The sequence below is a fragment of the Camelina sativa genome, chromosome 17 (assembly GCF_000633955.1).
Source record: "Camelina sativa cultivar DH55 chromosome 17, Cs, whole genome shotgun sequence".
NCBI lineage: Eukaryota > Viridiplantae > Streptophyta > Magnoliopsida > Brassicales > Brassicaceae > Camelina > Camelina sativa.
Genome location: NC_025701.1, coordinates 25,850,617 through 25,860,930, shown reverse-complemented (window position 1 = coordinate 25,860,930; position 10,314 = coordinate 25,850,617). Strand labels below are relative to the sequence as shown.

General features: G+C 45.1%; 2 protein-coding genes across 5 annotated transcripts; both read right to left on the bottom strand.

Annotated features, from left to right (window-relative positions):
• On the bottom strand, window positions 6,260-7,987 carry LOC104758024 (CBS domain-containing protein CBSX3, mitochondrial-like). 2 transcript variants are annotated; one of them, XM_010480827.2, is made up of 5 exons: window positions 7,756-7,987; window positions 7,090-7,171; window positions 6,890-6,963; window positions 6,722-6,782; window positions 6,260-6,609 (listed from the first exon to the last, which is right to left on the bottom strand). In XM_010480827.2, exons 1-5 carry the CDS (start codon window positions 7,963-7,965, stop codon window positions 6,467-6,469), a joined length of 570 nt encoding a protein of 189 aa, XP_010479129.1. In that variant the 5' UTR covers window positions 7,966-7,987; the 3' UTR covers window positions 6,260-6,466. The 2 variants fall into 2 exon arrangements, with proteins under 2 accessions (XP_010479129.1, XP_010479128.1); XM_010480826.1 differs by having other exon boundaries at window positions 6,264-6,609; window positions 7,747-7,987.
• Window positions 8,147-10,314, bottom strand: LOC104758023 (tubby-like F-box protein 6). Of its 3 annotated transcripts, none has more exons than XM_010480825.1 (6): window positions 10,084-10,308; window positions 9,801-9,848; window positions 9,363-9,713; window positions 9,194-9,281; window positions 8,968-9,100; window positions 8,147-8,884 (listed from the first exon to the last, which is right to left on the bottom strand). In XM_010480825.1, the coding sequence occupies exons 3-6, from the start codon at window positions 9,702-9,704 to the stop codon at window positions 8,260-8,262; spliced, it is 1,188 nt and encodes a 395-aa protein (XP_010479127.1). In that variant the 5' UTR covers window positions 9,705-9,713; window positions 9,801-9,848; window positions 10,084-10,308; the 3' UTR covers window positions 8,147-8,259. The 3 variants fall into 3 exon arrangements, with proteins under 3 accessions (XP_010479127.1, XP_010479125.1, XP_010479126.1); XM_010480823.1 differs by having other exon boundaries at window positions 8,154-8,884; window positions 9,363-9,719; window positions 10,084-10,314; XM_010480824.2 differs by having other exon boundaries at window positions 8,154-8,884; window positions 9,363-9,716.

Here is a 10,314-nt window from a genome sequence, read left to right as displayed (position 1 = left end):
GAGGACGAGGTCGCCCACTGCCAAGGGTCTGCCTCGGATTTTGGAGTTATAGTATCGAGCTACCGCGTTCTGGTAGTTCTGGATCCGGACTAACGCCTGGTCCCGACGCTCGTTGATTGTATCAAGAGTATCCTGTAAGAACTCCTCATTTTCCTCAGCTCGGAGTGGGTTCAGCGAGGTACGGACTCCAGGGACCTCTATGTCAGCTGGGACTACGGCATCGACTCCGTAGACCAGGGAGAAAGGTGTTTCACTAGTGGCCCGGCGAGGTGTTGTTCGGATTGCCCAAAGAACGCCTTGCAGCTCGTCTGGCCAGCGCCCTTTGCGAGAGTCGAGCCGTTTCTTCAAGTTAGCAAGAATAACCTTATTCATCGCCTCGGCCTGCCCATTACCTTGCGGGTAACGCGGAGTTGACTTATTGAGTCGAATCTTCCACTTCGCGCAGAACTCTTCGAACTTCGAGGAGATGAACTGCGGACCATTGTCCGTGACGATTTCGTGGGGGACCCCGTAGCGATAGATTATACTTTTTAGCACGAACTGTTCCACTTTGTCGTTTGTTACTTTCGCATAGGCTGCCGCTTCCACCCACTTGGAGAAATAGTCAGTAAGAGCGAGCACGTACTGAACTCCTCCTGGTCCCCGATGTAATGGACCGATGATATCCATCGACCACCTCATGAATGGGTAAGGTGCGGACACTGAAGACAGGAGCTCGGTGGGTTGATGAATTGACGGGGCGTGCTTCTAACACTTCTCACAAGTCCGAGAATATTTTTCGCAGTCCGTGACCATGGTAGGCCAGAAGTAACCTTGCCGTTTGATTTTGAAAGCCAGAGTCCACCCTCCGGAGTGACTTCCATTGGGACCATCGTGGACAGCTCGCATCAGCATCGCGGGTTCTCTACCAGCCACACAAGTTAAATAAGGACCAGCTACACTTCGGTGTAGAAGTATTCCGTTGTGAACGCAGTACCGCGCACTGACGACCTTGAGCTTCCTGGCTGCCCATTTGTCGGCTGGGAGTTCCCCTTTTTCCAGGTAAGCCTAGATTGGGCTCCCCCAGTCATCTGCCCCCAGCTGTTAGAATTCGTGCCGCTAGGAGCAGCATGTGGGATAATAGCTCGATTGTCAACTGATGAGCTCGATTGGTCCGGAGTTGAACTCGCGTCTAGCTCAGCTTGAGGTGGATGAACTTCCATCGGAGTGGGCATAACGGGAGCCGGATCTTCCGAGGGTAAAGAGTCCGCAGCCGCTTTACGAGCTGCTTCCTCAGCAGCCAACTGTTTTTTCATCGTCCAGGTGACAACGTTTGAGCTCTCTAGTCGAATACTTGGAAACTGAATAACTTTGACGGGGATGATTCTTGTCATTGCGGGATCCGAAGTCGATGCCAAAGATGCTAAAGCGTCCGCAGCGGAGTTCTCACTTCGTGGGATCTTAGTGATTTCGAACTCCTCGAACTTAGCGACTAACTCCCGAGCTGTGGACAAATAAGCCGCCATACGACCATCCTTTGTCTCGTACTCCCCCAAAAACTGGTTGGTGACCAGCTGCGAATCGCAAAAAGCTCGAAGTTTTCGGACACCAATCCCCACTGCGAGGCGTAAGCCAGCAAGGAAGGATTCGTACTCGGCTTCATTGTTGGACGCACTGAAAGCCAAGCGAAATGACTGCTCGATCACTTCGCCTGTAGGAGAAGTGAGGCGGACCCCAATTCCTGCCCCCGATTTGGAAGAAGCTCCATCAACATACAGCGTCCATGGAATTTCGACAGTGTCGCTAGCCGAGGAGGCTAGTGGGAGTTCGATCAAGAAATCGGCCAGCACTTGTGACTTCGCACAAGTTCGAGTCCGGAACTCGATGTCATATTCGCTCAACTCAACAGACCATTTAGCCAGCCGCCCGGATTGGCTCGGACTATGTAATACCGTCCGAAGTGGCTGCGTCGTCAGGATTATGATCGTATGGGACTGGAAGTAAGGCCGCAGTTTCCTTGCCGAAGTGACTACTGCTAGGGCCAATTTTTCCATCATTGGATACCTCGACTCCGCTCCGGTGAATGACTTGCTGATATAGAAAATTGGTCGCTGCTCCCCCCTTTCTTCGCGAACCAAAACTCCACTGACCGCACTATCCGATACAGCTACGTAAAGAAAGAGTGGCTCTCCGAACTCAGGCTTCGCCAAGACCGGCGGTTCAGATAGATAAGCTTTGAGTTGGGCGAATGCTTCCTCACACTTCGCATCCCACAAGAAAGTTTTTCCCCCTTTTCGTAACAGCTGGTAGAAAGGGAGGCATTTGTCCGTAGATCGAGAGATGAAGCGGTTGAGAGCTGCGATCCGTCCGTTAAGGCGCTGCACTTCGCGCAAGGTCCTAGGAGAACTCATAGACAGGAAAGCATTAATTTGCCTCGGGTTCGCTTCAATTCCTCTTTCTGTGACGATATACCCCAGAAATTCTCCTGATGGAACTGCGAAGGTGCACTTCGTGGGGTTGAGCTTCATCCCGAACTGATCCAGGACGTCGAAGCAGACTTTCAGATCGGCGAGATGCGAACTGGCTTCCATCGATTTCACCAGCATGTCATCGATGTAAACTTCCATGGTTTTTCCGAGTTGATGCTCGAACATTCGGTTCACCAGTCTTTGGTAGGTTGCTCCCGCATTTTTTAGCCCAAAAGGCATCACCTTGTAGCAATAGATCCCGCGGTCCGTAATGAATGCAGTCTTCTCCTGGTCGTCCGGGTTCATTAGGATTTGGTTGTAGCCAGAGAATGCATCCATGAAAGACATCAGCTCGTGACCCGAAGTGGACTCAACTAACCGGTCGATATGCGGAAGTGGAAAGCTGTCTTTGGGGCACGCCTTATTCAGGTCGGTGAAATCAACGCAGACTCGTGACTTTCCATTCTTCTTTTTGACTACCACTGTGTTTGCGAGCCACTCAGGGTATTTTACTTCGCGTATCTGTCCTGCCTTCAGCAAACGTTCAACCTCTTTGTTAACGATTTCAGCTCGCTCAGGACCCAGCTTCCTTCGCTTCTGCTTTACAGGTCGGAACGTAGGGTCCACATTCAGCTCGTGGGAGATAACTTCTGGACTGATGCCGGGCATCTCGTCTACAGACCACGCGAAGGTGGCCATTCTTTCTTTTAGGAAGGTTATCAGACTGGCGCGGAGCTCGCTATCCAATCCCACTCCGATCTTGATTTCCTGATCCGGAAACTTATCATTGATGAAAATGGACTCGGTGAGGTCGCCTTTTAACTGTTTCCGGACTGGATTCTTCGGGACCTCGAGCTGTGGTTGCTATTGGATCAGGAGCTTGTGACTTGCGAGGTAACAGCTCCTTGCCGTCCTTTGGCTTCCTAGAACCTCCCGGACTCCTTGCGGGGTCGGAAATTTAACGCACTGATGGTACGTTGAGGCCACTGCCTTCATCTGGTAGAGCCATGGAGTTCCCAAAATAACATTGTAGGCCGCAGGTCGGTCGAAAACCGTGAACTCCACCATTTTAACCACTCCTTGAGTGGATTCCGGTAATGTGATCGTGCCCAAAGACATTGACGTCTCGCTAGTAAACGAGACCAAAGGTGAGGGTAGTCCTACGATGTGTTCTTTCCCGATACCCATTCTAGTGAGCGTTTTGAGGAAAATCAAGTCTACCGAACTCCCAGTGTCAATTAGGATTCGGCAGACCTCGTGGTTCGCTACGTCAAGTGAAATGACGAGTGCGTCGTCATGCGGAGTGTCCAGCCCCTCAGTTTCCTTCTCGGAGAAAGTAATTTCAGGAAGATCGTTTGCTACTACCCTAGCTCGCTTCGGCTGGGGGCTAGTGAGCTTCCGCTGGTGGTCTTTGATCGCAGTGATGGAGTTCCGAAATAGACGCGATCCCCCCATTATCACGTCGATTCTTTTCTTGGGGGTTTCACTGCCATCGGACTGCTTCGGTTTTTTCGAAGGTGGAGCATCTTCGTCCACCTCGGGAGTCGATTTCTGCTCTAACTCCTCTATTGTTACGTTTGGCATTTCCCCCGCCACGTACTTTTCTGCGAGGAGGTGCATCAGCTTTTTACAGTCATGAGTAGAATGACTGCTGGTTTTGTGGAGTTCGCAGTAGGTGTCCTCATCTCGGACCCACTTGGTACTTGGGAGCACGCCACTCTTGGAGCGCGGCGAGAATGGCGGTTTGGATGGCGAATTCTTTGGAGAATTCTTTTTAGGAGAATGGGTGACTGCAAACGTGCTCGGCCCGGACTTCGAAGTCGTAGGCGGAGTCTTTTTGGCGGGCGGTTCGAACCGAGGTTTTCCTGCAGGCGGAGCGTTTTGTTTTTGTGCAGCGGCGAGTTTGTCTTCCTCCGCGACTATCCAGTTCGAAGCCCGGTGTAATGCGTCCTGAATGGTTGGNCTCGAGCTGTGGTTGCTATTGGATCAGGAGCTTGTGACTTGCGAGGTAACAGCTCCTTGCCGTCCTTTGGCTTCCTAGAACCTCCCGGACTCCTTGCGGGGTCGGAAATTTAACGCACTGATGGTACGTTGAGGCCACTGCCTTCATCTGGTAGAGCCATGGAGTTCCCAAAATAACATTGTAGGCCGCAGGTCGGTCGAAAACCGTGAACTCCACCATTTTAACCACTCCTTGAGTGGATTCCGGTAATGTGATCGTGCCCAAAGACATTGACGTCTCGCTAGTAAACGAGACCAAAGGTGAGGGTAGTCCTACGATGTGTTCTTTCCCGATACCCATTCTAGTGAGCGTTTTGAGGAAAATCAAGTCTACCGAACTCCCAGTGTCAATTAGGATTCGGCAGACCTCGTGGTTCGCTACGTCAAGTGAAATGACGAGTGCGTCGTCATGCGGAGTGNGACCTCGGAAGATCGGACGACGCCGGGCTGAACCGGAGTGTGGCTACCGCCAACCAGCGGTGGCGCTGTTTGCGTATTGGTTTGAGGTGGGAACGAATCTCCTGGAGTGACATCTGTTGCTGCCACCCGATCGGCGTACGCGCGGTGGGAGGCTGAGAGGTCTGCTACGGACGTCATAACTTCCTCCAGACGAGCAGAGATCTGACCCTCCAAGGTGTCGAATCATTCAGTAAGAGCGGCGGAGGCGGCTTGCTGACGGTCGGACTTTTCGGACAAGTCCTGCAGGAGCTTCTGGATCACCTCCAAAGATGCCTGATTGGGAGAGCTGGTTGCCATAGTGGTGGTTGCGTGGAGTGTATTTGTGTAAGAAATCGGAACTAACGAGAGTCAGGCGATAACTCCCCTCCTTCTAGCGCCAAATGTGAGAACTGAGATTGAACTTCTCCTTCCGAAGTGATTTGAATACGGAGGAGCTTATCGCCGTTGGAGCAGTTCCGAACTGAATTGAGAGAGTTTTTGAGTATTTGAATTTGTATTGCTTTTTTGGAAAAAATGTTCGACCCTTTACAACTGACACCCCCCTTACATATTTATACCGACCAATTTATTACTAAATTAATGCACCATTAATAGGACGCGATTTGCGCGGTCTAATTAATCCTCTTGAATGCGGGAATCTTTGACCGGGCCCGAGCTGCGAGCTGACCAGCACGAAGCATCTCCGCGCTCTCTTCCTTTCTCCGGGCCTGATGGGCCGATCAGTAATTCCCTCTTGGCCCAGTAGATAAGCCCGGCCTAGGCCCTCTTGCCTATTGTCCGAGATGGCAGATCGTGGGTACAACAGTGCGAGCATAGACATTTAGCTTCTTGGAGCCCATCAGGCCCTTGCCCTTCTTCACCTTGTCCGCCAGCACAGAAGAAACCTCACTACCCTCCTGCTGAGCCTCGGTTGTCTTGACAGCTGCATTGGTTTCCACAATATCATCAATACCCATCGGATCATCCGTAAGGTCCTCCCCTGCCTCATCCACCAAGCTCCCAACAGTAGGGTCGCCATTGTCGTCACCATCGACCCCCATTAAATCCTCGACATGATTGTTCCCAGCGGACACCTCCGCAGGCCCACCAGGAGGATCCACTGAAGCAATAGAAGCTACCCCAACAGAGTCCTTCACAGCAATAGTTTCTTGGGTTTAACTCTAAAAACGTTATAAGAGGTAACTGTNTTTTTTTTTTTTTTTTTTTTCTTGAATGCTAAGTTTTTTTTTTCCTAAAAAGGAGAGAGAATTTGATCGAGGAAGTGATAGAGAATGAGACTTATAAAACGAAAAATTTGAATGCTAAGTTCTTACACTCGTATATTAGAGAGGTCTCGAATTCTTGTCTATTCATTTGTATGTATTTTAATTTTTATATATGCCCAAACCCATAGAAACCTATAAACAACTTCTTTTAGATATTTTGGACTTTATGCTCATAATCTCTTTGAGTGGGGATCTAAATATATGAAATCATTTAGGTCCATAATTAATAGTATATTACATAGTTGTTGATAGTATAATGTAATCTTCTTGTTTCGTCTGTGGATTTGATCTAAACTAGTAGTAGTCTCCTTTGATGAATTGATTCAATCGTTTGAGCTCTCCATTTTGATGGTCCACAATGGCTCTAACCACATCAACCATAGAGATCAGTCCTACTATCTTTCCATCAATCACCGGTACATGCCTTATATGATGGTCTACATCATTTTAAAAAGCAAACATTGAAAAAACTATATTTAAGAGGGATCATTGTAGCTATTGAAGAATTACATATTGGATTCTTGTATATGTATGTGTATAATAAACTACCTGACATAAGCTGCATTGCTTTGATTATGTTTGTTCCAGACGAAACAGTGACCAATTTGCTCTGGTCAAATTAATTCCCACAATTTTTTTAATAAATTTAACTGGATCAGTAATAGACTAAATGTTTCCAAATATTATTAACTTGAGAATGTTTATGTTTATTCTGACCTCATCAGTCATAACTTCTCCAACTTTTGTAAGTTTTGATGATCTTCCGGCCCAAATAATCTTTTTCATATAGTCTGTTTTATTACAATGAAGAATCAACCAATCCAATATAGGTGTAGTTATAAAAATTATTTAAAAAATAACACTTATAAAAGTAACTTAATTTCATGAAATTGAGCCTAACTGTATTTGTTTTATACCTCTCTCTGTCACTATTCCTGCAATATAGTGCTGGTCTCCAGGTTTTAAGACAACCAACGATCCAATATTATGCTTTGCCATCTGCTTTTTGTTTGATTAGAAGAAAAAAAGCTATAACTAAGACATCCCAAACATTAAAAAATATATATATATATATATATATACGAAAAAACACCAAAATACTCTACGGATTAGCATTCATTATACAAAATTGAAAGTGGCTAGCAAGCTAAACAAATCTACACACTGTATATGCAACAAATAGAAAGAACTACATAGTCGCGATTGCTAAAACCATTAATCCAAAGACATTGTAATTAAGTATTTCTATACGTGTATGCATGACATAATATACAAACATATGGGCACTATAATGTTATTACATAAAATACAAATACATGTAATCATATGTCTTATTAGCTGGGACACATACAACGTGGAGTAGACAACGAACCTAAAGTACTAAAACTAATCGGCAAATAGAATACTAATATGTAGCTCACTGTTAGACCACATCGATCATAGATGTCAAGTAATAAGTCCTAAATATTTTTAGACTTGTACCCAACTTAAAAATGCTTAGAAATACGTGTATGTAAGTAACGTGATGAGCAAATCATACATTTAACGAGATTATAAAAAGGAGTTGAACGAACATTCTTAACTGCGTCAAAAACAGTGTCGTTTGTACGGCATGAGATCCACGTAGCAACATCAGTCTCCTTTGTGGAGAGCACATCCGCCACCGTCAGATTCTCCAATCCTTTCTCCGGAGGCGGAGGTGAAGTAACGCAACCAAAACCGGCTGATACTTTCCTCTGAATCTTTGGGACCTCATGAGCTCTTGCTAACAAACCTCTCACAAAAGCTTTCATTTTTTTTGTCTTAATAGGCTCTTTTTTGGAAACAAATGAAACAGAAACAAAAACATGAATTGGGTTTTGTAATAAAGGAAGGTGAAAGACTCTTTGCTTCCAAAGAAAGACTAAGACATACCTTGCCTAAACCAAAAGTTAATTGCTTTTAATTATAAATTAAGAAGAAGTTAAAGTTGGATGAAAAAGATCTTGATTGTTTGATTTGATTGCTCCAAGAGGGAAAAGTATGTACATTAAACCACACAAACTTGCAAATAGAAGAATTATAATTGGATATTCGATATGTTTGGTTCATTCGCATACTGGCTTCGTGTCGAAGCTGCTTAAACAAATGGCAAAAGCTTGAAAAGCAGAGATCGGGTAACGATAATCCATAGTGAAAATGTCTTTGCCTATCTTCCCAAACTGTAATATCACTCTATCTTGTTCTTCTTCTGGAATGTTCATGTTCTTCCCTGCTTCTGCAGCAGCTGCCACTAGCTGGAAGTTTTTCACCGAGGCAACTGTGACTCGACCTTTGAAGTTGAGACACCAGCATTGGAGCTGTTCGTGCCATCTCGGCGACTTGTTTTTCAGAACTAATGGCTCTTTTACAACGAATTCTTCTCCCAGGTTCCCTGAGCAGAAATCCATCAAAGGCTTCTTCTTCTTCTTTCCTTGGTTTATGAACTCAGTAGGTGACTGGACTTGGCCGCCTTCTTGAATTGCCGAAACCGGGATACTATGCATGATACATTGCATTCTTCTTGGCCCTCTTGTTCTCAGAACATTCAGCTCATATAAGATGGAAGCTATATTGTAACTACTAGATGTTGATGATACCCATGGAGACACTTGCATTGATGGTGGGAGTTTTCGGTCAAACGGAGGAGGTTGGTTTTCGTAGACTGTGAACTTGGTTCCCAGGAAATTGGATCTGTCCACACACACACACAACAAAAGTTATATTATATTGACATAACGATAATATATAGAACAATGAAGGTGCTAGACTTTAACCTCAGTTTTCCTATGTAATTACTGCTACTTCTTGAGAAGTCATTTCCTGACAAGGATACAACAAACTCTGCACCTGTCGCCCTCCTCACTCTCTTTGCGGATAACAACAGCTTACTCTTGTCACCAGAAAGAGCTGCAATCATATAGAGGAAGATGGGATATAATATAGTCCAAACTCCAAACTCATATCATAAGAGGTTCTGAAGGTGATAATAGTAAAACTAACCAGGGCTTAAACCAAGATAGAGACGGAATATTCCAGTAGCTCGTTCCCGTTTGATAAAGCATTGAATTGGAGCATCTCTAGGACCAGGCTGAGACCAAAAGAATCCAAATTTTTAGACACTGATCATACACAAATCCAAAAGCAGAGTGTTTGAAGAACGCAAACTAACCTGCTTTAAGGAAACAGGAAATGTCAACAAACCAGAGAGCTCAGGAACCTTAACAACTTCTTTAGTCATCTCTCTCCAAGACCTACAAACGGAAGCACAAGCAACGACATCTCTCCTCGCAGGCCAAAGAGTTTGTCCAGACTCAATCCGATGGATAATATCAAGAAGCAACTCCGGAGGCAAATCAACCCAAATACTCTGATTCAAACCTTCATTAGCTGATAATAAAGAAGAAGAAGACAAAGATGATCCTTCTGGTGCAATATGTGACCTCCCTCGTCTACCAATACCTTTGTACTTGTTCTTCACCCTAAACTCTCTTACTATGTTCTTAAACGACATTGCTCTACACTGCTTCTGTATTGAAACCAAACCAAATCAAAACAAAACAAACAAACAAAAAAAACAAAAACCCAAATTTATTTATGTTATATATACCTGAATTTGTTGTCTGCTCCCCCAAGAAATTTCTCAGCTTCGTTAAAGCTTTTTTTTTCAAAGAAACAGAAATGTATCAGAGATTAATCAAAGTATTAAACGACTCAATTCCATGAATATTCATCGAATAAAGCAATTAAAAAAAAAAAATCCCCCAATTCATGAAAAGAGCATGGATCCAGCTTCTCCGGCATTATCGTGAAGACTTCGAGAAAAGTTTTTTTTTTTTTTTTACAAATGAAAACATCGAGAAAAGAGAAAGAGAGAGAGAGGATTAATGTACCAACAAAAGCGACAAATCCATGGGGAAGCTCAAAAAAAAATCAGATTGAGACAAAGTTTTTTCTTCTTCTTCTTCCGATGAAATTAAAGCTTATCTTCCCAGGAAATGGAGGTGAAAAAAACGAACGGAACCACCACCACCACTACCACCAAACCACCACCTCTCCGATGACGTAACCGTAGCCGACGTGAGTTTCGATTACGGAAAGGAGGGAGGAAGGAAGGAAGGAAG

Coding starts and splice junctions, on each gene's coding strand:
- LOC104758024 (XM_010480826.1), bottom strand. CDS start 7,965: ATGAAAGCTTTTGTGAGAGGTTTGTTAGCAAGAGCTCATGAGGTCCCA. Junction 7,172..7,746: donor TTTTTGACGCAGTTAAGAAT/GTTCGTTCAACT, acceptor AACAAAAAGCAG/ATGGCAAAGCATAATATTGG. Junction 6,964..7,089: donor AGGAATAGTGACAGAGAGAG/GTATAAAACAAA, acceptor GTAATAAAACAG/ACTATATGAAAAAGATTATT.
- LOC104758023 (XM_010480823.1), bottom strand. CDS start 9,704: ATGTCGTTTAAGAACATAGTAAGAGAGTTTAGGGTGAAGAACAAGTAC. Junction 9,282..9,362: donor TTCCTGTTTCCTTAAAGCAG/GTTAGTTTGCGT, acceptor TTTTGGTCTCAG/CCTGGTCCTAGAGATGCTCC. Junction 8,885..8,967: donor AATTACATAGGAAAACTGAG/GTTAAAGTCTAG, acceptor GTGTGTGGACAG/ATCCAATTTCCTGGGAACCA.